This window comes from Denticeps clupeoides, chromosome 2 (assembly GCF_900700375.1).
Source record: "Denticeps clupeoides chromosome 2, fDenClu1.1, whole genome shotgun sequence".
Taxonomy (NCBI): Eukaryota; Metazoa; Chordata; class Actinopteri; order Clupeiformes; family Denticipitidae; genus Denticeps; species Denticeps clupeoides.
This window is the reverse complement of record NC_041708.1, coordinates 17,921,385-17,948,779: the sequence shown is the minus strand read 5'-3', so window position 1 is coordinate 17,948,779 and position 27,395 is coordinate 17,921,385. Positions and strand designations below refer to the sequence as shown.

Genomic DNA, 27,395 nt, shown 5'->3' with positions numbered 1-27,395 from the left:
CAGATGGTCCATCTTGCACAAACAACCAGTACTGTACTCAACCAGGTCCATCTTGCACAAACAACCAGTACTGCACTCAACCAGTGTCATAGCAATACCGCCACAAGCCCCATGCTTTTACTAAGTAGTAAGACAATGGAACTAGTATTCCATTCTTCAGGTCAGTCCATCTAGCCTAACACTTGCTTATGTGTATTATGAATTGTAGAATTTAAAACCAAAACCATAATTTGTCTTTCACACACCACATTCACTGGTTCAATCTACATGAGTTATTTAACCACAAAACCACAACTATGGGTGGCGATGACCCGGATGAAAAAGACAGTGGCGCTACTTTAGAATGGGCGGCGCCTTTGTGCTGCTGTTGCCCCTGCTCGCTAGCGCTCGGAAACCCCGCAGAAGATTCAGCCGAACCTAAAATGGCCGGAGCGGACGGAGACGATTCCCTTTACCCCATAGCCGTTTTAATTGACGAGCTTCGCAATGAAGACGTCCAGGTAAACGTACCTCCGATAGCATCGATTTGTATTGGCCAAGTTAGAAAGTTGTACAGTTTTGCCCTTGCCTCTTTCATTCATTTTGCCCCGAGCGGCGCAACCGTTAGCATGGCCGGAGTTACTGCTTTTCTGTTCCTTCCGATTGTGAAAAAATATGTTTTGCATCCCGCGGTTATTCACCAGTTAAGATTAGACCAAATTCTTTAAGCTGCTGTTTCCCATGTGTGACGTTTGTCGAACAGCAGTGGTGTGCCGTTTGGTTAGCTAGGCGGCTAAAGCCGTCAGGTCTGGGTTGTCTGGGCGCTGCTGCCTGTCCTGGTTTGAAATGGCAGTCTGTCTCAGGTTTAATTTGTAGCGCGGGATGTGTGTGACTGGGCATTTAGAACGGGTGTGCGCATTTTTGATATCCGCGCCACGTATATTCTTTCCTTCCATAGTTTAATTTGAGACGTGGCCTCGCACCTTCAGGCTGGCGTGTATGAAATCCCGACTCGGACCTTCGGAGTTTACGTCGCTGTGGTTCGCTTTTTCAAACGTGGATGTGTTTTTGCTGTTGAATATTTACGTGTTTTTTCTATTTGTACAGTTGCGGCTGAACAGCATCAAGAAGCTGTCCACTATTGCCCTGGCGTTAGGAGTTGAGCGAACTCGCACTGAACTCCTCCCCTTCCTCACCGGTAAGGCCCTTAATGGCTCGAGAGATGAACAGTGTGCTTTATGCTCCATAAGAACGTTCACACCACAAGTGGCGTTGGAGAGAGAAATTTGTTCTGGCTGCATGGCCCAAGGTCCAATAATGAGGCCTTTTTTGAAAACATAGCGATTGTACGTTCTTGGTTGATTCCATAACGTCAATCATGTCCATGTTAACAAAGATGGAAGTTAATAAGACCTGCGGTGGTCTTGCACCCTACCCTGGGTGAGTCCTTGCCCTATGCCCGTGGTCCTGGTATGGGTTCTGACTCCCACAGCCCAGATGTGGATTTAGACATTATGGATAGGGGTGTGAGAGAATTTCATATCTACAGTGAATGTATCTGCAATGGAGGTGCCAAAGTTTCGCTATGTACTGTTTTTAAATATTAAGGTCACTGTTGTTTCTTGCAGATACCATCTATGATGAAGATGAGGTCCTGCTTGCTTTGGCTGAGCAGCTTGGTAACTTCACCATGCTGGTGGGTGGCCCTGAATATGTGCACTGTCTCTTGGTAAGTCTTTAAAATCACTAATGGGGATATTGGCAAGGCTCTCACAATACGATTTTCACAATGTATTGTGATGCAGTACATATTGCGATATTCTACAGTTAGTTGAAAATGTAAAAACAGACCTGATATGCAAGATGTTCTGGGTGGATCATATAACATAAATAATTCAGCCAAAACAACAAAAATTAGAACTCAATTTTAACTTTATTGTTAAGAGTTAAAGTAAAAGTAAAAAGTTAAGATAAAATGGGTAAGTTTGAAAAGAATATATTTAAGTGCCCAGTCAGTTATCTAAGGCTGGCGTGGTGCTTGTAGAGGATTGCGCTAACAGGACATTTTTGTATACAAAAATCCCAATATTTGATGTCCCTGTAGTAATACAATATCACCATGTAAAATATTGTGATCTATTGCTGTATCAATATTTTCAAACACCCTTAATCACTACCCTCACTTTATTTTATGTAATACCATTTGTTATTAAATATATCCCTTGTGGTAATGAGCTCTTGTAACTAGTGTGTCTCAGTATGAGTCATAGTAAAATCACATGCTTTTTATCCTGCAGTACACACCAATTATTGATTCAATATAGTTGTCCTATTTAAAGTACAACTTTCAAAATGAGTTTCATGCTGTTACGTTTTTTTTTTTTTTTTTTTAAGCAGTTTTTATATTTTACTCCACCCACAGTGTGTAAACTATGATGCTGCAAGTATCATTATATTAGTCCACCCATAATGCAACCTGTTGGTCATTTTAGCACGTAACCGTGCCTGTACACCTGCACTAACTCCCTTGTCTATCTAGCCACCACTGGAGAGCCTGGCCACGGTGGAGGAAACGGTGGTGAGGGACAAGGCTGTGGAGTCCCTGAGGAAGATCTCCCAAGAACACTCACCTGTAGATCTTGAGGTGCACTTTGAGCCCCTTGTGAAGAGGCTTGCCAGTGGGGACTGGTTCACTTCGCGTACATCTGCTTGTGGTCTTTTCAGTGTCTGCTACCCCAGAGTCTCCAGCACAGTCAAGGCAGAGATACGCCAGTGAGTTCTACTAACAATTTAGTCCTTGTGCTGTCGAATTATGTTTGCATTTTGTGGTGGTTTTTTTTCTCTCTCTCTCTCTCTCTCTCTCTCTCCCCTTCCCCCTTTCTATTCCCCCCTCCTTATCCTGTCTTCAAGCAGCCGTTCTCTATTTCCACCAAGATCTTGTGAAGAGATTGCTTCTGATTCTCAGTAGTGTCTGGGCTTATCAATTGTTGAAAATTTTCATGGTTCCTCAACCATTTTTTTCAAATTTAAGGCTAATGAATCCTGGCATTGCCATCTTGAATTATGCTTTAACCTGTTGGGGAAGAAGCTCACTGATTTATTTATTTGTTTTTTTGGCCGTCTGTCCTAATTTCTGTTTTAGTCTGGCATACAGCCTATACAGCACAACACAGTGTGACAATGAAATATGTCCTCTGCTTTTAACCCATTACCCAGCAGTGTGTGGGGACTTTGCTTTGCTCAGTGGCACCTTGACAGATCAGGATTTGAACCGGCAACCTTCTGGTTACGAGGCCTGTTCCTTAACTGCTAGGCCACCACTGCCCCACTGGTTTTATATAATCTTTATAGAATACAGAATTGTACATGATTATCTTTTTGGGTGTTAGTTTATATATTTAATATTTAACAAATATAATTTTGGTAACCTTTCAGATTTTATTCTGTGCTGCCCCTGGGATCCCTGTCACAAATATCCTGAAATCTAATGAATGTGATGAGATGAGAGATGTGGTCATGGTCTCTTCATGTTGTGCATCTGAAAATGCACATTGACACTGTTGAATATAGCCATGTGTTCAGCTTATATAAAAAATTAAGCCATTTGATGATTCAAGACAGGCAATGTTTTATCCAACTCGTTAACATGCATGCGAGTGCGTTTCATAATGTCATTTAAAACTGTCTAGGTGTATAAATAAAAATGATGACCAGGTAATTTTTTCTCATGGATAAATTGCATAATTTGCTTGGGAGGCTGATGGAACTTGGCCTTTCTTGGCAGGCATTTCCGAACCCTCTGCTCAGATGACACTCCTATGGTCCGCCGTGCTGCTGCATCCAAGTTGGGGGAATTCGCCAAAGTCCTTGAGCTGGACTATGTCAAAAGCGACATCATCCCTCTCTTTACTGCCCTGGCATCTGATGAGCAGGTACTGTCGTTTAGGCATGCAATTTGGGTTTATGACTGGGGATTTTTAATTTCAAACATGGGCGTTTGTCTGCTTGCTTGCTTTTTTATGATTCTAATAATTATTTTGGTCAGCCTGTAAGATGCTATTAACTGGTGTCATTGGCCAGTCAATTTATTGTCTGTTAACACATTGTTTTTGTTACCTCTTCACAAAAAAGGGGAATGAATCCTAAAAGTAACCAAAAACATTTGTACTACTACTCAGACTCAGAGGTCAAAACTGATTATTATTGTGACCTGCGCATTGTAGTGGCGTCAACTATGCCTACTGCTTTTCCCATTTTGGGGGTTAAAAAGTATTTGTATCTACAACATTGTGTCATAGGTGCTAAAACAGCCTTTTGCATATAAATGTGTGTACAATGTCTGCAAAAATATCAGAACTTCAGAGCAAACAGTACTCTCAAGTAGCTCATTCTGTGATTCAGAAAGATTTCATGTGATTAATATTATAAGTGCTTGTTTTCTATGTGTAGATGTTTCTGAAGTTTTGTATTTGTCTATTGAATTTGTATGTATATGAACTAAAACTCATTTCTGTTAATGTCTAAACATTGTGTAATGTAGATGTAGATTTTATTATATTTAATTCAGTGTGGGGTTAATGTTTGTTTCTACTCATTAAGCCCATTTTTTAAATAGTTGCAAATGCTAGTTTTTCACTGAACCTTGCTCCACAGGACTCTGTCCGTTTGCTGGCAGTTGAGGCTTGTGTCAGCATCGCTACCTTGCTGCCTCAAGAGGACCTAGAGACACTTGTAATGCCAACCCTGCGACAAGCAGCGGAGGACAAATCCTGGCGAGTGCGCTACATGGTGGCTGATAAGTTCTCAGAGGTTGGTGTTGCTTAACTTGTGCTGGCTGAAACTCCAGCCAGTGTAAATATGTTTTATGTGGTTTCTGGCAAACAGGGTAATGTTCAACCCTCTTTTTTTTTTATTTTTTATTATTATTATTTTTAAAAATAATTTTATAAAATTTATTTATTTATTTATTTATTTTACAAAAGTTACAAAAGGCGGTTGGCCCTGAGATCACCAAAAATGACCTGGTTCCTGCATTCCAAAACCTGCTGAAAGACTGTGAAGCTGAAGTCCGAGCTGCTGCTGCCAACAAGGTCAAAGGTTAGTGGAATAAATGCTCTAAACCTTTAATGTGTTATGTTTTTAAGCCTCTTCATAGTTTTTCTTTCCACAGAATTCTGTGAAAATTTGCCGGAGGATGGCAGAGAGACCATTATAATGACTCACATTCTTCCGTGTGTCAAGGTACAAGCGTTTATAGAACATCCACAAAATGGTTTCTTCACACATTGATTTCAGCAATTATTGTCAATGTTCTTGTGCTTTGGGTTTTTTTGTGCCATGTGTTTAATTTTGCTATTTTTTGAGCTAGATCAGTGTAATTCATAGCAACACACGCTGTTTCTGAAAATCAGTTTTATTGCAGACTTCTTTGGTCACAAGATTGAGGAAAAAAAGTATATAGCTTTTTAATCATACTGTATACCAAATATTAACATATCATGTGTTTGCCCCAGACCTGTCATTTGCAAGCTAACCCAGCAATAAGTGCCTTTAACAGCAGTTAAGTCTTTGTATAATAGTGATTTTATTTCAGAAATGTTAGAATTATTTATTTACCAAAGTTTATAAGAAAATTGATGGGCAGTGTATTGTACAAGCATATGACTTGTACATTTAACTGTATAACAAGCTATTGTCTAAGTAGTTCCTGTCCAGTCTTCACTTCACATTTAACATCAGTATAAGTATATACATTTTAATATATTTTGGGTGCAGAACTAGACCTTTGGTCATTAAAATTAACAGATAATGTAGTTGGCTATGTCTTGAATAAGTGAATTTATTTGGTTTGTGTGATAATCACTGAAGCGGAAAAGGTTCTGTAAAGGTCCGTGGGCAGCAGGGGTCACTGTTGGGCAACCGCATTGTCTTTGTGCAGTACAGGGTGTTTAGCTTTCAGGCATAATAAATGGAACCACTTATCATTCAGTAGTTTTGTAAGTATGAATTTAGTACCCAAGCATATGAGCACAAATTTATATCCCATTGTCGCCAGTGATAAAGCTCACACAATGATGTTTGCTCAATATTACTGATTTGATTATTCAGGGTATTAGTTGTGAGCAGGATGGGTTTTGGTGTTTCATGTCTGTTTGTGTCTCTTGACAGGAACTTGTGTCTGACACTAACCAGCATGTGAAGTCTGCTCTGGCCTCTGTCATCATGGGTCTGTCCACAATCCTGGGAAAAGACAACACTATTGAGCACCTGCTGCCTCTCTTCCTGGCTCAACTGAAGGATGAGGTGAATTTTATAAAGAAGTGTAACCTGCTTCCTTGGCCTTTAGCAAAGCCCTGCTGTCCTCATAAAGGGCTTTTGAACAGGCCTTTACCTCAGAAGAAGTGGGGTCAGGAGATTGATACTTAGCATTGGCAGAGACATGACCGCAGTGTCCAACCCTGTAATGCAAGTTTTCTCATTTAAATAAAATGGGACACGCCTTTTGCTTTAGAGTAATGTCTGTCTCCATTTGCCCAACAGTGCCCTGAGGTTCGTCTGAACATAATATCCAATCTGGACTGTGTGAACGAGGTCATCGGCATCCGTCAGCTGTCTCAGTCACTGCTGCCTGCCATTGTGGAGCTGGCAGAGGATGCCAAATGGAGGGTGCGACTGGCCATCATTGAGTACATGCCACTACTGGCAGGGCAGCTGGTGAGTGCTGGGTATAAATGCCATGTACATAGTGCCTTACAGAATTTTTTTTCCTCTTCCCCACATTCAAGTGTAATTAGTCAAAACATTCAGATAATCATTTCGCCTTCTCTTCTACCGTTCTCATAGGGTGTGGAGTTCTTTGATGAGAAACTGAACTCTCTCTGCATGGCCTGGCTTGTTGATCATGGTAAACTTTTCTTTTTTTTGTGTGTGTGTTCTTCCCCTCTCTCTCTGTCTGTGTGTGTGTCTGTGTGTGTGTGTGACTTGGACCCATTGTTTGGAGATCAGCTTTGGCAGCTGCACACTTGGGACTAAGCGGTTAAGAAAAGTAAGGGAGTGAGAAAGCAGTCATATCAGACATTTTTGTATTAAGTTTACTTTGTGTTTGACTGTATGACAGTTGTATGTATTATGAAGATATTTGGGATCCGTAATAAATTACATTTATTTATATTTTCTTTGGTGCAGAAAGAGTTTAAGTTTGTGTCAACTGTAGGGCGTGTCTAAGACCATTGAGACATGGTAGAGGTGTAATATTGTTCTGTTGTTAGTGCACCTAGGTATTTATTTTGCCCCACAGTCTCCATAAATGCTTACTTAATGACTGCTGTATGGAGCGTTGTCCTGTGTGTCCTAGATCAGCCAGGATACAGTTAACCACAACTCTTATGTTTATACCTCAAGAGACTTTGAGTTTTCTTCTTACCTTGAGTGTTCTTTCCAAATGACTTGGAAAGGATCCATGTCTGCTTCTCTCAGACCCTCAGGGATCAGTACTCGGTTCCCTCCCACCCCCCTTACATTAGATCACTTGGTGAGGTCATTTCCTCACATGGGCAATTCTACCACTGCTATGTCAGGATTTCCAAAGATTGTTAAATTACATTTTCAGTTTATCAAAATTAGGTTTGTCATTAAATATCATTAAAACTAGTAAGATTGTGAATTTCTAATATAGAATCATCTGGTCAAGGCAGAAAGTGGACATTACAAGATAAGATCAGCAAAAAATAATAGCATAGAGAATATACTGACTGTTATATACAAAGTTGGTCTAGCCTAAAAAATATCTGTATATACATAACTATATATGTGAATGTCTGTATACTTTTTAGTGTACAGAGTGGATATACACTGCTCAAAAAAAAAGAAAAAAAGGGAACTCTAACTCAATCACACGACCTCCAGGTCTGAAACATACTACATGAAGGTGGTATGCGGACTTGATGTCCACAGGCGGGTGTTGGGCTTACAGCTTACAGCCCAACACCGTGCAGCACGTTTTACATTTGCAAGAGAGCACCAAGATTGACAAATTCAACTCTGGTGTCCTGTGCTGTTCACAGATGAGCAGGTTCATACTGAACACATGTGACGGACTTGACCGTCTGGAGATACTGTGGAGAACGTTTTGCTGCCTGCAACATACTCCAGCATGACCTCCGTTTTTTCGAGGGGCTGCACAGCCCTCCATGTGTTCGCCAGAGGTAGCCTGACTGCCATTAGGTACCAAGATGCCTTGTGAGACCATATGCTGGTGTTGTTCACCATGGGTTCCTCCCAATGCAAGACAATCCCCCGTGACTTGAATCCAATTGAGCACATTTTACATTTACAACATTTATCAGATGGCCTAATTCAGAGCGACTTACAATCAGTAGTTACAGGGACAGTCCTCCTGGGTCAACTCAGGGTTAAGTGCTCAGGGATACAATGATAGTAAGTGGGATTTGAACCTGGGTCTCCTGGTTCATAGGCGAGTGTGTTACCCAGGCAGCATTCTCTATGTTCTATGAACTTCAGTGGCTGGAGAATTTCTAGACCCACCCCTCTTTTTCTTTTTTTTTTTTTTCTTTTTTTTCTTTTCTTCTCTCGCTTGACCTGAGCATAGGGCAGATTGGTTGCTTCACTGGCATGTGGCTGTCCCCCTGAGGTTTCACAGAATCGCAATGATATTTTGCAATCAAACTGTGTGTGTGTGCCCAGTTTACAAATGTACCTATGTGTGCACATACTGTGTCCCTATTATCTTGTGTGCATTTACAACATTTCAGTGCTCAGGGACCGTGGTAATAAGTAAGGTTTGAATCTGGGTCTTCTGGTTCATAGGTGAGTGTGTTACCCACTAGGCTACTACCTCTAATCTATTATACATTTGACAGGTTTAAGTAGACAGGCAAGATTGGGGGGGGGGGGGGGGGGAAGCAACATATAATGTTTTTGATATTTGAGGTATCTTCAGACTCTTCCACAGACTCAACCCACTTTACCACACCACTGCCTAGAATTTCTCTCTGTTCAAAACAGGCTTATAGTTCTTTTTATAAATGCTACACATTGAACTATACAGAGCTTTATATTGGACCAATGCATACTTTGCACTCATCCTAACTGCAAGGTGCTCTTTGTACTGTCCTTCCCAGATTGCCACATTGCAATTGGACGTGCCTTGTTAAAAGCCATGCAAGGCTGTATTTAGTTTGTTCTGGACTAGAAGAAAAACTGTCTCTATGCTTTTACTGTTTCTCAAATGTCTGTTTTTCCTTTGCAGTGTATGCCATTCGGGAGGCAGCCACCTGCAACCTGATGAAACTGGTGGAGAAGTTTGGGGCAGAGTGGGCACAGAACACCATCGTACCCAAAGTCCTGGGCATGGCCAATGACCCCAATTACCTGCACCGGATGACCACCCTCTTCTGCATTAATGTGAGTCCATTACGTGGTTGGAGGGGACTTGAGCTCTGCTGAAAATGCTGCTTTTATAGTGTGAAGGATGTTTGGTGAAGTATGTGTACATGTGTCTCCAGGCTCTGTCTGAGGCATGTGGACAGGAGATCACCACCAAACACATGCTACCAGTGGTGCTGAAGATGTCCAACGATCAGGTGGCCAACGTGCGCTTCAACGTGGCCAAATGCCTGCAGAAGATCGGCCCTGTGCTTGACAATAAGTACGTGTGTTATAGCCTGGCGTGTTCAGATCTGCACCTACATTACCAGCACCGCCTGTACCAATACGCCTGAGCACAGCTTAAATTGTTTTTATTTTTATTTTAATTTTTCTCCACTAACTGGTGGCATGAAAAACTGCCACTATACCATTTGATCTACATAAACCACACCAGGTACACATTCACATCCATTACCTTAATTGTAATACTTTTTTTTTATGTGCCTTGTCACATGTCCCAAACCTTTATACAGATCTCATTAAACTGACCTTCTATTTGCTCCAAAATTGAGCATTGAAAGAAGCCGGTTTCCTTGGAGAGTCTTTAAATTCACCTTCTAATAGTCCGTATGCTGTCCCGCTGATGTTCAGAGGAGCAAAAGGTTCACTACCTCATTTTATGAAATTTTTGTAAGAAACAATCTCGAGTCATGGGACCATAGGTGCCATGGGACATAGCTAAGATTTTTATCTTAGTTTAGTCTGGGTTTCGTAAATGCTTTGCTTTTTCCCCCCCATCAGTGCTTTGCAGACTGAGGTGAAGCCGGTGCTGGAGAAGCTGGCTGCAGACCAGGATATGGACGTCAAATACTTTGCCCAGGAGGCTATAAGTGGTTAGTGTCTTGTGGTCTTGTTTTTAAATCATACACTGTCAGCCATTATATATATTAAAATAACTATTTTTCTTTCTGCCTTGTTTGCAGTCCTTGCCCTGGCCTGAACAGTGAATTTGCTCCCATCCACACACATGCATCACGCACACATGCACACAGTGAGATCTGTATTCTATTTATTAACCTCCCTAGGCTCTGCGTCTGTATCCACAACTCCCTTTTTACTTCCCAATGCCAGCTCCTGTTCGGCATCAATTTCCTCCGATGAACTTCAGCTTTCTGTAGTGCACACAGTCCTTTCTGGTATTCTGTTATTGTTTGAAAGGCCCTAATCCAGTCTGAATTCACCATATTATAAGCACTTCACCGACATCCATGCTGTCAGTCCCATTTTTACAGGTTCTGCTGTTCTGCATGCTCGTTTTTGGGAGGCTAGTGCTTATAACAGTGGTTTCTATGAGTATAGGAGTGTTAATAATGTAGTTCAGGTGCCTGGCTAATGATGATGCTTGTGTTTGTGCTTCGTATCCTTTGTTCCAGTGCACCTCCTTTTCTTTACTAAGTGGTTTTATTTTATTTTGCTTTCTGCTTCATCTCCAGGGAAAAAATGTTTCACATGTTTAGTAAGGGACCACCACTCCTCTTTTTCTTTTTGTACAAATCATTTTAGTTTGATACTAGAGGACTGGTGCATGCGTTTCCTATCTTTTTGTGCCAATAAACTGTAGACACAAGTTTTTTTTTTTTTTTCTCCATGCCCCCCTCTGTATCACACATTTTAATGATATGATCTGTGCTCTATTGTCAGCCCTTGACATATGATAATAAAGGATTGTGTTCGATCTTTGAGCAGCCATGTGGTTATTTTTTTTTTCCATCCCGAATTACCGTCATTGTCTAGCCTAATGTCTCTGTTCTGCTATTGAGGACAAATTTGCTAGTTTTGACTGGAATGCATTTTGACATCTGAAAAGACTTACAAAAACTGGACCTTTTGTACACACACACACACATTCTGTGTGATTTTGTGAATGTTTGACTAGAATTGTGCAGGGGACACACACCATCTCCTCAGTGTTTGTGCCGTTTACCTTTCTTTACTGAGTAGGCAGAATGGCTCCTAATATCCACTTTTACCTGAACAGGTCCGTTCCCTCATTAGAAGTGTTCATGTTCAAAGTACAGGAACTTGATCTGGGCCCTAGTGTCTGTATCTGCCTCAATCCATGAGTGGCCTGACTAAATTTTTTGTTTCAGTATTGCGCAATGACATGTGGTGTGGCGGATGGTGACACGCTCACACACAACCCAAACACAAGGAAGGCTGTAGCTCAGCCAATAGGCCAAGTTGCTGAAACAGAAGTGGTGTAATGCAGAAAACAAGCCATCCTCAAACTCTTCAGCTCAAGCATTAAAATAAGCAACATGACAAGTTGTAATAAGGTTACAGAGAAGGGTGGTCCTTGTATACTTTTTCCTCTAACAATCCTGTTTGGAATTCATGTGAAAGGAATACATTGAAGTGTTTTTCAGTTTGCATTCTGTAAGACTAGATAATGGGATTTTGGCTCCTTCTTATGCATTTACTATCATGAAGGAGAGTAGTGGGCCGTTGTTAAATACGGTGATAATAGAGTGTCGTTACGATGCATCAAAATGTGTTCTCTACATTTAGCCCGAGCAGTGGGCAGTCATGGCGCCTGGAGAGCAGTGTGTGGATGGTACCTCAGTGGCACCTTCACAGTAATTACATTCATTCGCCTGCACTACTGCCCAATTGTGGCTGGCTTCATAAATGCATAGACAATTGTAATAATATATAACCATTACTTGATCTTGACATCAGTTATATAGTGTGTTTTAAGTTATGTTTAATGCATTGGTTTAAGGTAATAGACCAGGCGGATTCTCAGAGTTGATCAATAAACCATTTTAATCTCAACAGCAAGTTAGCTTATGTGTGGTCAACATCAATGAAGGTAAATGTAGGGCTGGATCTTCTCATGAATGGTGTATGCCAGCAGGAAGTGTGATTGAATGTGATACTTTCACTATTCTCATTTTCGTCATGACTATTACTCAAGAAGAAATATTGCTATAATACTTTTCAATGGCATATAGTGACTAACATCAAAAACAACAACAAAAAAAGAAAAGAAATTGAAAGTGTCAAAAAGCTAACCAAGAAGTTCCGACCGCCACATGGTGGGGTTGCACTAGGATACTTCTAATGGAGCTTTGGTTTTTGTACCTTTGTAAAACCTGGGTCTACTCACGTTATATTCTGTGAGAATACTAGAACAACAAAAGAAAAAATAATAAAATAGAGCTCAGATCTCAGTAAAAATGACAGAAAAGGCACACCGAACACTATCACATTGAAAACATTGTTGTGTCTTGATTCCACTTTCAAAAAAAAAAAAAAGTCTAACATAATTTTTGTAGTTTAAAACTAGAACCCAAAAGGTCCTGGATGTGTCCAATATTGGAAAGGTAAGAATTTGTTGTGTCTCCTGGCCTCCTCTTCCACATTTTACTTCCTTGGGGGAAAAAGTGCTCCAGTAAAAATCATGTCTCCTGCAAAAGCCTCAGGTGTCCCCTCCCACAAACACACTCAGTGACCTTCTTAGAGTTTCAAGTAGGTTAAGCAAGTGCTGCAAGGAGACATGTGGCCAATCCAGTGTCAAGAAAATGTTTTACAGCAATTCCAGGTTTGCAAGAACATTCCTTCCTAAGCCTACAGCAGGAGACATGTCCCTCTGATGACCCTTAACTGAGCGCTGCAGCGCAGTCACACAACACCTTCCATTACAAACTCATCAGGGTCCTTCAATCTCAGATAAATATATTGCTTCATTATTACCCCTACCCCACCCCCCCACACATTTTTTTTATATAACAACACTACACTGTGCTCAATTATTTAGTACATCTAATAACACCTCACAGGGGTTACTGTCCAGTCAGTGAAGTCTTTTATAAAAAGTTCAGCTTTGTGCTCTTCTTATTTCCACAGACTCAAACTCAAGGCCAGTACACTTTCTGTAGCAGGATACCCACACACTTCACCACTTCGGTTCATGTTCGAGGAGTGGAGGACTTTTTTTAGGCGGGAGGCAGCAGGGAGGATTTTGGTTTTTTGAAAAGGTAAAGATGATACCGAGGTTCTTCATGAGAGAGTAGTGTTACCGATACAGGATAAAAAGAATCTCAGTTCCCCTTAGCCTTCCAACCCTGCCCCTGAACACGCCCTCCTCTGAGTTTGGTAATACTGTGAGATGTGGAAATCTCAATCTTGCTTAATTTACCATGACAAAACCATGCTGAGAGTCCACTGTCTCCATCATCTCACTGTCCACAAATGGGGCTTGCAGCTCAGACAGGGCTAGGCCCTCGTACCCTGCCACAGGAGCCTCTGCTGGGACTGGAGGTGGTGGTGGTGGAGGTTGCCCGGGGTCCAGGGAGAAATCAAACTGCTCTTGGTACAACGGCTCCCCCAGGGGAATCTGTCCCTCCCAGGGTGGGTAGCTGAGGCTGGCAAGAGGATCATGACCATGTTGGGCATGGTGGGTGAATGGCTGAAGGTTGTGGTAGTGGCCCAGGTATGGGTCAAAGGTCATAGCCTCTGGGCCCGGGATGGGGCTAAGGGGCTGGCCGAATGAGGGTGAGACCTGGGGCGAACCTGCCAGAGGTGGCTGTGGATGCTGGTGGGCTGCAGCTGGTAATATTGTCCCTGGGGGTGGGGCCAGATGATGTTCCTGGGCCCCTAGGGCACCACATGGGCCGTATGAACCTTCCACAATCTGCATCTGGTTAAAATAGGCCTGCAGTTGGGACTGTTTGTGCAGGTAGAGGCGTTTCTGCTGCAGCCTGGAAGAAGTCAGAGGTGGCACTTTAACAGACACAATGATAAAATATTCTAACATGCATATCATCATTCATTTAAACATAAGGAGGATGGTGAGGCATCTTGAACACTTGTTTTCTCGCAATGACGTTGTAATGCACTATAAGTGCCTTTCCTGTGCAAGTAAATCCGGCTTAATGAAAGAGCCTTGACAAAGTCTGTGGTACCTGTGTTCCTGCAGCTGTTGTTCCAGACTGCGTGGCGTCTCCTTGCAGAACATCTGGCAGCTGCTGGGGCTGGTTGCCATCAGGCTGTTCTGCTGAGGGTTAGAGCAGCAGTTACAGAGAGCTAACATATAGGACAAGTCATTTGGATTTTATTGAGCTTCTGCTTGTATTTGTGTATTTTACATTTACATTTACAGCATTTATCAGACGCCCTTATCCAGAGCGACTTACAATCAGTAGTTACAGGGACAGTCCCCCCTGGAGCAACTATGGGTTAAGTGTCTTGCTCAGGGACACAATGGTAGTAAGTGGGGTTTGATCCTGGGTCTTCTGGTTCATTGGCGAGTGTGTTACCCACTTGGCTACTACCACCCTTGTGTATGTGAGGCAACTAGTCATTAAGTAATAATTCAATTGAACTATACTAATACTAGTATTTTGTAGGTTCTGTTTTGGCAGAACCAGAACAGGGCAAAGTGAAGTGAGTGTTATTTGACATTTTGATACAATGTGCACCCAATGAAATGTGTCCTCTTTTTTTAACCCACACCCCTTAGTGAGCAGAGGGCAGCCATGAAAGGCACCGGGGAGCAGTGTGTGGGGACCGTGCTTTGCTCATGGGGACCACAGTGGCATCTTGGTGGTTTGGGATTTGAACCCGCTACCCTTTGGTTACGAGTCCACTTCCTTATCCGCTTGGTCACCACTGCCCTTAAAGATGTTCTGCCTCTCCGTTAGTGATTCGAACCCTGGTCTCTCGCAGTATTGATTAAATGATTGATTATGAGGTCATGAAAAATTGCACCCCATCACTACTACAATAATAACATTCTCACTAATACACTGCTCAATGTATACAGTATATGCATGGGACAGCAGTGGCCCACGGGCAGTGGTGAACAAAGTACACAAACTATGTACTTGAGCAAAACTAGAGTTACCCAGGGTAAAATTTTACTCCAGTAAGTCCTCTATTTAAATTAATATTGAGTAAAAGAACAAAGATTTTTGCCTTCAAATGTACTTAAGTATCAAAAAAAGTACAGTGTTGCTCTAATGTCTCATTTTAATTTACTGGTTAAATCAATTCATTTTAGGTAAATTTTTAGGTAAAATCATTGATTTTTAGTGGAATGCCATTAATTACTCCACTTTTTAGTGGAATGCCACAAATTACTTGCCATTCATAACTATTAAAATGATCATATATGTACTTTTCCGGCATATACATCCTTATCCAGGACAACTTACAATCAATAGTGACAGGGACAGGCATCCTGGAGACAACCAGAGTTAAGTGTTTTGCTCAGGGTCTGTGGCTTCAGACCCTGTGGTCTATGCATTTGAAAAGACCGTAAATACAATTGCCTAAATCAATTTAACAGTTAACAGGTTAAAATCCCGCACTGTAAAGGTGCCACTGAGGTGCCCTTTGATGGCTGCCCACTGCTCACTAAGGGTGATGGGTTAAATGCACAGGACACATTTCATTGTGTGCACTGTGTGCTGTGAATGACAAAAACAAATCACCTGTAAAGAAGTGGCTGCCCAACTGCAACTCTGTGTGTAGTGAGTGTGCCCCAGCATGACTGACATACCTGAATCCTGTGTGTGAGGTACTGCGTCTCTAGACTTGGCCTCCTTGACAGAAGTGGAGGGTGAGCACCGGTAGAAAACATGGCCATGTTCTGGGATTCCTCGCCCTGAAAACGTAGACAGGTCAGGCTGCTAATTAAATGCCTTTTAAACGAAGCTCCTCTATTCCAGCGCTCAGATAGAATGGCTCTTAAGTTGGCTTGTTGCCCCGTGTGGTGGAACTAACGCACTAAGTAAATAAAGAAGCTAACAACCAAGCCACTCTGCATTCCAGGCATCCTTGACCAATTGAATTTGAGGATTGGAAAGCAGAGGGGCCAGGGTTCGGGACCAACGCCTGAGTGAATCAAAACAAAGCCATGAGCGTGTTTACGGCCAGTCGGGTGACCCTGGCCGACCTCGGATCCAGCCTGCCCTTCAGCATGATCAGCAGATCCACTCCTATCACACTGTAGCAACTCACCAAAACATCCTACACAACAGACAATACCTGCACACTTAGGTTTATAGTGTATTTATCATAATAACAACTGTTTAAAAATGAAACCCCTGTGGGTGGAATAGACCTAGTGGGTGCCAGTCTGTAGTGGGGAGAACATTACTCAACAATGGCCACATTGAGAGCCCTGCCAAGCGCTCCCAGTAAACAGCCAGACAATCAACTGCCTCTTCTGGCATTACACAATAGGGGTTGGTGGGAGAGAGTAGTAATAACAGTGATGGTTGAGTAACTACATAACGGCTGTGTTTCTGGGCAGTGACGTGGCTTTTTACAGAGGTACTTGATTGTGCTGGATTGTGTTGGTAGTAGCCTAGTGGGTAACACACTCGCCTATGAACAAGAGGACCCAGGTTAAAATCCCACTTACTACCATTGTGTCCCGGAGCAAGACACTTAACCCTAAATTGCTCCAGGGGGACTGTCCCTGTCATTACTGAAGTCACTCTGGATAAGGATGTCTGATAAATGCTGTAAATGTAAATGTATATGTTGGGCCCCGAGTGTGTCTGTATGACTATGTATGTATTTTTAGGTGATGATGTGGTGGTTAAGTGGCTCACCTGCAGATCTGGGTCCAGCAGGCTGTGTGGGTGGAGTTGGGGGTGGAACCCTATTGCTGTATCCTCCCCAGAGCCCATCTGCTCATACACTTTATTCAGCTCCAGAATGCCTTTGGTCCTAGCCAGGTGCTGCAGATGCTGCCTGAAGGCAACCAGGCCTGAGGACACAGAGAGATGATGAGTGTCTCTCACACACACACACACACACACACACACACCTGACTGTACGATTCAAACCCCCTGAGAATGGAAATTGTCACCACAAAGTGTCACACTATCATTTTAAACTAGTCACCCAGCACGGTTTCTCCTAGACATATTCTGAACATATAACAGCTAGTATTTAAAACACAAAATCATCTCTTTTAGACAACCATGCTAAATCATTGCACCAGCAAGGACCCATGAATGAAAAGAGACCTTAGTCAATCTCTTAACTTTGTGAGACTTTCTGTTTTTCCCACCTCTTCCCTAAAAAATTATCTCCATCGACCCGCCATGGCTTGCAAACGAGCGACGGAGTTGCTCAGTGATTGGATGTGAAAATGCGGTTTACCCCTTTTTGTATGTGTATATGGTCAGACAGACAGTAAAATTTGCTATCAACCTATATGGGACTGTATTGAATCCACCAGTGCTGGTTTGAGAACCCTGTCTGAGAACCCTGGGAGTGGATAATGTTGACAGAAGGAATAAATGTAATGAAATATGCTTTGAAGCTGCTCTGAATGTGTGCATTCCTACCGGAACTATTACAGAATGAGCACGGACCTGATACTCTAACATGAGATACTAAATGGCCCTCAAATACTCTAATGCGAACTGAAGGGGCAGCCAAGGCAGAACATAACACAAATGAACAGCTATTTTTGGTCCCTGAGAGTCTTGTGGGTAATTATGTGGAACAGAATGAGAGTTTGAAAAGATATAAATGGGACTAGTTTTAAAACCATGGTCTGATTCATGATGTGAGTCACTATTGAGACCAAGAGACCCACATACACACCTTGTGTTAGGGAAGTGTCAGAGGCACGGCGTCCCTCCCGGAAGCTGATTGGTGAACGATTGTGCTCCTCCCTCCTCTGTGAGCTCAGTGCCTGCATGGTGGGATTGGCTGGTCGGCCCGACAGGAACCGCGGGGCAGCACGAGTGACGGATGTATTGATGATTTGAGGCGTGTCCTCCAGCAGGCTGTGGTCACTGTGAATGGAGCCCAGGTCAAACTCAGAGTCCATGCTGCCAACTGAAGGGTTCTGGCCCAGACTGAAGAGTTTAACTGAAACACACAAACATACACACACATTTAACTGCGGGGCTTCACACACTTAAACATTCTTTTAATGGGCAGTCCGTGTCAAGTGCGTCTGATGTGTGTATGTCTGATATTGACCTCCTGGCTGGTTGGTGACCTCTGACAGTGTGTGTCTGCGCTGTGCAAAGCGTGGGCTCTGGTACACACTGAAGACATGGGTGGGGTCATCCTCAGCATCTAGCTCTTCTGTCTCAATGCCCTCGTCGATGGACGTCTCCATTACATTGCTAGGCGATGAGCTGCTGGTTGCTCGGACGACCACAGGGGGCAAAGGATCCAGCAAACAGCCCGTGACCTGCGGAAAGGAATGTCATAGTCAGTGTGTGTGTGTGTGTGTGTGTGTGTGTGTGTGTGTGTGTGTGTGTGTGTGTGTGTGAGAGAGAGAGAGACAGACACTGAGACAGAACAGCTGAAGGTGTAAACACTCATGATTCCTGTTAGGGACACATGTTCACCAGAACTCAAACACCAGTCAAGTGAGGTATAACAACATTTAATCTGTGGACTGCAGGAATAACTGGGAAACAACCAACTGGATGTTTCTGTCCAGGTTCAGCACATCATCACACCTCCACACCAGAAGCACCTGGAGTGGACTTTAGTATGAAAGAGTCAGCTGTCATTCAGCTGACCAACTGAGCTTGTGAACGAAAACACGTTCAAGATTTTTATTCGACACATGCATGGTAATAGCAGTACAGCATGCAGTGAAATGCACCCGGAATTGCTGTTTTTGGCTGTGCATATTCAAGTTATAAAATATATAAAATTGAATAAAAGGGGAATATGGCTAGTAAAAAAGTAAGCAAGCTAAAAATGCAAGAAAATATTTAATATTCAAAAGAACATATAACTGGGTAGTGCCTATGGATACTGCACTGACAAGATGTGAATGTTAATTAAAGAATTTAATAAAAGTTTTGTTATGAGTTATGTAACAAAGTGCAATGAAATTTGAAGAAAAGTAGCATCAGAGTAATGACATTCATTCTATCTTATAGGTTATAAATCTATATTAGTTAATTAAAATGACTTTTGATTGCTATCAGAGTCAAGTAATAACAAGGAGGATGACCTCTTCTGGGGAAAACGCAGAACAATTCCACATATTTCTGCTGAAGGTCTCAGGCAAATCAAAGCCCTGGATGTAGATATTTACAATGACTTGTGGAAGCTGAGAGAGAGCTGCAGCGTCAGATCCTGCTGGACTATGTTGTGGATTCTGTCATTATCCCGCCCTCTTCCCCTCCCTCTGTCTCTCTTTGGTTGCTTAGGGCTTGCGGGTGAGAGGTGTGGAATGCAGAGACAGGAAGTCTGCCCTGCTCTAGCTGAAAGGCCAGTCCTGCTCACATGCACACGCTCACACACACACGAACGCACACACACACACCATAAACACAAGCCTGTCGAAACCAGTTGCTAAGGAAACAGGAACCACCTGGAGACTGTCATGTAATTCCATACTGTTTCCTAAAGTGCATGAGGCCTGACACACCGGCATGCGAAATATCCCTCCCCGCTACACCCTACCAAACACAGCATGTAAAGTCCTGCTGTTGCCGTGTGGTGTGCTGCTGGAAAGTGTCTGTAAGCTGCCAGAAAGGAACGTTTCGAGGTGGGAACCCTGACGACGAGTGGATCCACAAACCATGAATAGAGCAGGGGAGGCGTGCTGCTGACTGCACAAACTTCACATATATATGGAAAGCACTGAACCAAATGCAATGTGAGGAAGAAAAGCTGCAGAACATTGATGGTTTGGGTGCAGAACAATTAGTGAGTGGCATGTTATTATTACTCCAAGCCTGACAAAGAGAGATCGAGAAGCTAAAACAGGGCCAAGCAGCATGACTGATGTCTTATGTTTGAAAGTTCAGCGGTATGGGAAAATTGAAATAAAACCATCAAACATTTTCCTCTCCTTATTAACAAAACACACAATACAATAAAATACAAATAGAAACAAAACATCTAATCAATAAAAAAAACAAGAAGGTTCATCACATGACTAAATAAAATATCGCAGTAGAGGTTGTTTCTTACTTTGGGTGTGGCCACCTCCTCCTCCATTAGGGTGTGTTCAGCCGTTGAACAAGAGGACTGTGGGAAGTTAAAAGAGTCAGCAGAGGTCTGGAGGAGGGCGGGGGAGCGCAGGAGACGCAAACCCACCTGAGGAGCAGCAGAACTCTGAGAGACATGGAGAGAACACAGCACAGGCTATTTAAAATGAAATCTTCACGAGCCACAATTGTTCACTGCTATTTTGTATGGTGTTGCTATTGTCCATATCATATAACTATATATGTTGCTATGTTTTATTACATTAATCTGTTTTATTAGATTGTATACTTAGCACTTGTATTGTAGTGATTAAAAGTGACTAATTTATTGTACCTTGTGCACTGTACACATGCTTAGAACATAATTCTAATTACTTTTCTTTTGTTTGTTTGCTTTCATCTTTTTTCTTTTCCACTGACTGAAGAAGTATACATGCAAGACAAATCTGTTGATTTAATAAGTTTCAGGTGAAATTAAGAATCTGCAGCAGCTTCATATGCTGAAAGCACACATTGGCTTCAGCACCCCAAATTAATTGAAGGGGGGGTTACCTTGACAAGAGTCTGCTCAGCGATGGTGCTGGGGCGACGCTGCCGGGCGTCAAGCCGCTGCTCCACAGGGAAACTACACCGATGAGCTTTCAGTCGCTCCACCAGTAGGTAGTAGATAGCAGCAAAGTGGTTGTAACTCTTACTCTGTAGAGACTACAGACACAAATGATGGCATTATTACCACAGGCAAAAAAGCCAAGTCAACAGGGTTATTACTAGGGTAATCTCCAATTCCTATGTCCCTACATTTATATTTTTCAATATCTGTTCAATATATGTGATGTCCACCTTGCCATGTTCTTGTGTCGCTACCGAAAACCTACATTTTATTCCACCATTGAAGCGCATGAACAAATTACTCTTTCAGACCCTAGGAAACCACAGGAAACTCTAAAGGGAAGAATCAATAAATATCTATTTATTACTCACAATAAATACCTATTTATTAAACATATTAATCACTGCTCATTTAGGTTTCATAGGTCTGTCTGGCAAGTGCCCCAACCATCTGCTGAATACCTTACAGTCATTGGGAGATCATTCTCTGACCTTCAACAAGCTTCAGTAGCATGAACATTTTTCTCAAATTGTCTGTTACTGTGAATAATTCAATCAGCATAAGTACAAGTAATGTATACATTTCTGGAAGTTCTGGAAAAGTTGTGACATCCTTTACATTTGAATAAAAATACACACTAAAAGACTTTCAAACCACACAAGTCAATATTTTATTCACAACAGAACACAGATAACCCCTGTTTATTAACAATTATATGTACAAATGTGATGCTTGCTACAGATCTCATAGTAGTTATGACCGGGGCATGTTTACCATAGTGTAGACATGTTGCTCTAAAACCTTTTACAAGGTTTAGGGCAGCTTATACCAAGCTGCCCATGCAGTATGCACTTATGCACTCATCAGAGATACTGGATTTTGAACTTAATGTTGGAATGTAAAATTTAGACTCGTCTGAAAAAACACATTCTCATTGTGAACATTCAGGGTATTTCGAGAGCATATGGCTTCCTTTTCACATGATAGAGGTTTAGGTGATATCTGCCAATCTTTATTCTGAGAGACTCTGCCTCTATAAGACATCCCTTTTACAGGTAATCATGTGACCTGATCAATTAACTTAATTATTGCTAGATGTTCTTTCATGCATTTCAGTCATTGGTTTGCCAACTTTTTTGGAACCCATAGCAGGTATCAAATATCAAATTTGATAATTTAGTGGATATTTATGTTTCATGTTATCCATGATATATCGTGAACACATTTTTGGCTTGTGTGATTTGAAACTCTTTTAGTTTCCATTTTATTAAAACTTTTCAGCACATCTTCTTTTCCAAACCTTAACAGCACACCACTGCATCACCTAAAGCGTAGCACCTGCAAAACCTTTTGAGAATACAACATGCACTAAAGAAATTAGTTTGCCGCTCAATCTTTTCCACACTCATGCTCCTACCAAACCACATGCCAGATGGCTGACAGGTGGCTAAATACTTGCAAGTTGCAAATTCCTTATTTATCTGCCTTCTGCCAGGTTTGATATGTTTTTATATATATCTGTATTAAGGCAGTGCAAATGGCAATAGTCGGCCTCAAGGAGTAGAGAGAACTGACCCGAGACTTTGTGGACTGGTGCCAGCAGAACTACCTCCAGATCAACACTGGAAATATCAAGGAGCTGGTGTAGACTTACACAGGCACAAACATCCTCCACTACATTCACTGAATATAAAGGGTATGGGCATTGAGGCTGTGGAGACCTCCAGATACCTTGGTGTTCATCTGAACAATAAACTAGATGGACTAACAACTCTGATGCCCTCTACAGGAAAGGGCAGAGCAGGCTGGACCTGCTGCAGAGGCTAAGGTCTTCTGGACCTTAAAGACCACTCTTAAAGACCATTTATGACTCTGTGGTGGCCTCAGCCATCTTTTATAGTGTGGTCTGCTGGGGCAGCAGCATCTCTGCTGGGGGCAGAAAGGGACTGAACAGGCTGATCCGGAGGACCAGCTCTGTTCTAGGATGCCCTCTGGACCCAGTGGAGGTGGTGAGTGACAGGAGAATGGTGGCTAAGCTACTCCACTCTGTACATATGTACACATACATATTATATGTATACATACATACATACAGCCACACACACACACACACACTCATATATTTTTAATAAACTCATCCACAGTAATTTCTAGCTATTTAGCTATTTATTTTTTTGCTGCTCTTATATTCTATACTTTCTGCTGTGACAATGCAATTTTCTTACTTGTGGGACTAATAAAGGATAATCTTATGTTAAATTATTCTATTTTTTAGCAGTATGTATTTGGGGGTTGCGTTGTCTCACCTCCAACGTCTTGTGCTGGTCAATGCCCAGACTGTGCATGAGGCGGAGAACCTGCTCGCTATACTCGCCCAGGCCTGCTTCCCCAGCCTCTGGGGCTGACTGTTGCTGGTATAAAAGCGGCCTCTGCACTGGTGCATCCATCGCCATCCATCGGTGCTCCTTAATCTGCGACAGCGACAGGCGCTTGGAGGGATCCAACACCAGCATGCGGCGAATAAGGTGCTCACAGTCTGCAGAGGCAGAATGGAGACACAAGCAGAGAAAGAGAAAAGAAGATGGCTGATTAAGCTTCTAGTTTGCTGTGAGTCATACATGCCTCATGGCGGCAGTGAGTGCGTCACTGGTTGTGTGTGTGTGTGTGTGTGTGTGTGTGTGTGTGTGTGAGAGAGAGAGTCTATTTCTGAAGAAAAACAGTGCTACTTGTCCCAGAAAAACTGATACAAAAGAGTGTCAAATGATGACAAATGCAACAGACACACTCACACTCTCCCCCCGTTTCTCTCTCTCTCTCTCACACACACACACACACACACACACACACAAACACAGAACAGCTGTCTTATTAAAATGCTGGAGCCTCCGCTGGACTCTACCTAACTAAAACTGATTATCTTACACACACACACACACACACACACACACACACACTCACAAACACACACACCCGTCTGTCCTTGAACATGACTGCTCACTGCCCCCCTCCCCAGTTAGCGCCTAAATGAACCTGACGTCAATGGGAACGTCTTAAAGGGATTAATGAGGTCTCTTCACTGGTGCCTCCCTCCCTTATAGCGTCTGCTGTAAGTAAAAAAACAACAAAAAAAAAAACACTGTCTTGAGTGAACACAAGCTCTGGAGAAATCACAGAATGTGAATGTGGACTGTATATCTTACTATATACAGTATTCACCTATGACATATCTTTCCAGCTCATGGAAGGACTAAGAAAACAAGATTTACTATTAAGTATGAAATGTTATATTGTGCACTTTGTGTGTATTTATGCTAACTCTAAAACTGGCATTAGTGGCCTAAAATGTCAAGATAAATATAATGTGATTTACACCACAATGTTTTTTCACTTTTAGATTGTGTGTAAAAACAGCAATTAAATGTATACATTTCATCTTGCATATATGCTGCAGTTTTTTTGTGAGGTGCTTCAGTTAAGTATATGTGGTGACAGGTGATATGCAGAATATACTCAATGTATTGGGTTATGATGTAGTAAATCATGTGCTCTTTTTGAGGCCTTTTTCTTTTAACTTAACTTTTTTTTTAAGTACTGGAGCTTTTCTTTGCACGCTGTGGAGTGAAAGAATCTGATGCAAAGTTATGTGCAGTGAGAACATACATTCAAGAACATACAGTCTCTCCTCCAGCACAGCTTCTGATGCACTGGGGACTGGTTGGTTGCGTTCCACACTCTACATTCTTAGCATGGCAAAACTGTTTCAAGGCCTCTGAACAAAGACCCTGACCCTTCCTGTCATTGGAAGCACTGCAACAGAGTCTCCATCCCCTCCCTGTGTTACGTAATGAACTTTTAATCTGGCCAGAGGACTTGTCTGGTTTAGGCTTACCAACCTTGTACTGCTGCTCTCCTGCAGTATCCTGTCAACAGTCTGGAACCCACCAGTGTGAATACAAAAGGTACCAGCCACCTGTTTTTTGTTCTACTTCTCATTCTTTAACCGTGTCATCTAGAGTTGCAGGGATGAACTGGTTTGACAATCCCCCAAAATTGCAAAAAACAATAAATAAATAAAATAAAAATAAATACACCCAAATACATTAAATAGCTTCTGAAGCTTCTGTGATTTACATATGTTGATACAGGGAACTCGATTCATGTTAAATAAATAATAGAGATAATTGTGAGATCGGGATTATTTCTCTTGACTATAATCATACCACCAAAATTTCTAATTGTTGCAACAGTAGTTTCAACCAGCAAAACCCAGAGCAATGGAGAGAGAGAAAAATTAGTGGTGGTGGGCACCCACCTTCTGTCATGAAGTATGGGATCCTGAAGCGTCCCTCCAGCACGCGCTGCCTCAGTATGGGAAGGGAGGGGCCATCGAAGGGCAGAGCCCCACACACCAGCACATACAGTACTACTCCCATACTCTACAAGACACACGCACAAAAAAACATACTTAACATCATTATCCCTCTGTTAACTCCAGCATTGCCCATGAACACAATGCTATATAATACAGCAGGTCCTGAACATCAGGTCTCTGAGGTCTCTCTTACGTACCAGATATTCAAAGGTAAATCATAGCAGGCTAGGTTTCGTTTATGGTTATCATTAGCTATATCCGGACTTACCCAGATGTCCAGCTGTGGTCCCTCATACTGCTGGCCCTCAAAAACCTCTGGGGCTGCATAGGGGGGGCTGCCACACCATGTTGCCAGGGGCTCTCCATGCCGAAAAAAGTTGGCAAATCCAAAATCTAAAACAGCACCAAAAACACACCAGTTACACAACACTCAATGGATTATTTTTAAAAGATAAGAAGAAGAGAAGAATGCACATTTGCCTTTCGGCTGGTTTAGCTGTTTGCCTGTATCCAGTGAGACATTTTACATTTACAGCATTTATCAGACGCCCTTATCCAGAGCGACTTACAATCAGTAGTTACAGGGGACAGTCTCCCTGGAGCAACTTAGGGTTAAGTGTCTTGCTCAGGGACACAATGGTAGTAAGTGGGATTTGAACCTCGGTCTTTGAGTGTGTTACCCACTAGGCTACTACCACCCGAGACACATTTGGAATGTTATTACTCTCTCAGCTGTATTTAAAGTTCTCCCAATGGCCAATGACAAGGTTTTCAAACATAGGCAACAAATTAAGAAACACCGTACGTTGATATATTTTGCTATATAGCACAAGGTCCCGGGAACGGAAGGAAGATAAAGTGGGTAGAGTTGTAGTTAGAAGTTTACATGCATCGTGGTCATTTTAGGCTTTCAGTAATTTTTACTTTCAGTGATGTTTACTTGAGAGCTTCTCTGTGTTGGTGGGCTAGTAGTCTATGCTGTACAGTCGCAAAAAAAAAAGACCTGCATGCCAGTTATTACTGCAGAGGATGAAAAGGCATCAGAGCTAGTGGGGGTGAAGGGGTCCTCAGGATGCATCCTGGATGAAGAGAAATGAGAGATGAAGAGAGCACGGCTTATCACCGGAGCTGACCCACTTCAGCGGCTGAATACTGAGCAAACCGACTGACGTCAGAGAGCACAGCTGCCTTGGAGGCGGGAGGGGGAGCTTGGGGGGGGAGCGTTCAATACGGCAAATCACTCAATCTCACATCGTGCTGGCCCCAGATTTCCACATTTAATAAAGGCACACAGCGCTGGAGGCAGCGGCCGGCTCCGTGAGTGCACGGGCTGTGTGGAGGTTAAACAACGTGCCCTTGTAGATGCTGCTGACAGACAGAGCTCTCGCTATTCACCAGAGCAGACGAATGGTGCAAGTCTCCTGTGGCTCCAGTTGTGAAGATTTGTCTTTGTTTCCAAACGAGTCCAGGAGCCTCTGCCCCCAATCTCTTGCCTGCAGCTGTGCAGAGTCGATGAAAACTGCAGTCTTATTGTTCTCAGTAGCCAGGGCTCAGGATGGAGTGGTGGTCCACACCAGGACAGCCAGACTTAGAGTTCTTCCTACGCATCTATGAGGGGACAGGTCTCTTTGAAGCAGAACATAAAGGCTTTCCCCCACTCGGGTGACATTTCTTTGAATGGCCGCAATGCCTGCAGTCTTCTTAGAAACAGATCAAGCAGTGAGCCTCTGGCCTGAGGGGGGCTTTCAGAAGCCAAACTCCCACATCTGTAGCCACCCATTCCAGTCTAAATCAATTGTTATCAAACTGTGATGAGGGACCCCCCCACCAAGGGGGTCATCCAGTCCTCACATGGCCTTCGACCATAACATAGGAAAAAAGGGGACTGTTTCACATTGCTTCTTAGGTGTAAGATGGACAGATATTACAAAAAATAAAAGCCTCTGAGAAAAACAAGGCATCTCATGATCATTGCTTAGCCCATCTATATGTATCTTCAAAATGTCACGATTTTATTCTCATAAAATCTCTGACTAAAATAATTCATTTA

At 42.5% G+C, this 27,395-nt stretch overlaps 2 protein-coding genes across 3 annotated transcripts in view; one reads left to right on the top strand and one right to left on the bottom strand.

The window, feature by feature from the left end:
• The first annotated feature begins 379 nt into the window (after positions 1–379).
• Positions 380–11,108, top strand: ppp2r1bb (protein phosphatase 2, regulatory subunit A, beta b). Its single transcript, XM_028970361.1, has 15 exons — positions 380–500; positions 1,087–1,177; positions 1,608–1,708; positions 2,519–2,751; positions 3,764–3,911; positions 4,633–4,788; positions 4,962–5,076; positions 5,150–5,220; positions 6,148–6,282; positions 6,520–6,693; positions 6,823–6,883; positions 9,248–9,402; positions 9,504–9,646; positions 10,168–10,259; positions 10,350–11,108. The coding sequence occupies exons 1-15, from the start codon at positions 423–425 to the stop codon at positions 10,364–10,366; spliced, it is 1,770 nt and encodes a 589-aa protein (XP_028826194.1). The 5' UTR covers positions 380–422; the 3' UTR covers positions 10,367–11,108.
• A 2,031-nt stretch (positions 11,109–13,139) lies between these two features.
• The window catches only part of sik2b (salt-inducible kinase 2b), a 28,106-nt gene continuing 13,850 nt past the window's right edge, over positions 13,140–27,395 (bottom strand). The window contains exons 5-15 of one of the 2 annotated variants that reach the window (XM_028965519.1): positions 25,614–25,738; positions 25,286–25,409; positions 23,280–23,509; positions 20,916–21,068; positions 20,347–20,490; positions 18,382–18,598; positions 17,998–18,267; positions 16,992–17,149; positions 15,932–16,036; positions 14,334–14,425; positions 13,140–14,129 (exon numbers count right to left, since the gene is read on the bottom strand). In XM_028965519.1, coding sequence (XP_028821352.1) covers positions 13,559–14,129; positions 14,334–14,425; positions 15,932–16,036; positions 16,992–17,149; positions 17,998–18,267; positions 18,382–18,598; positions 20,347–20,490; positions 20,916–21,068; positions 23,280–23,509; positions 25,286–25,409; positions 25,614–25,738 — 2,189 coding nt within the window. In that variant the 3' untranslated portion in view covers positions 13,140–13,558. The remainder of the gene's footprint in view (positions 14,130–14,333; positions 14,426–15,931; positions 16,037–16,991; positions 17,150–17,997; positions 18,268–18,381; positions 18,599–20,346; positions 20,491–20,915; positions 21,069–23,279; positions 23,510–25,285; positions 25,410–25,613; positions 25,739–27,395) is intronic. The other variant, XM_028965520.1, reaches the window with a different exon arrangement.

Bases quoted from the DNA above. Each gene is read 5' to 3' on its own strand.
- ppp2r1bb (XM_028970361.1), top strand. From the start codon at position 423: ATGGCCGGAGCGGACGGAGACGATTCCCTTTACCCCATAGCCGTTTTA. The intron at 2,752-3,763 runs GTGAGTTCTACT...CTTTCTTGGCAG, and splicing joins GTCAAGGCAGAGATACGCCA to GCATTTCCGAACCCTCTGCT. The intron at 5,221-6,147 runs GTACAAGCGTTT...GTCTCTTGACAG, and splicing joins ACATTCTTCCGTGTGTCAAG to GAACTTGTGTCTGACACTAA.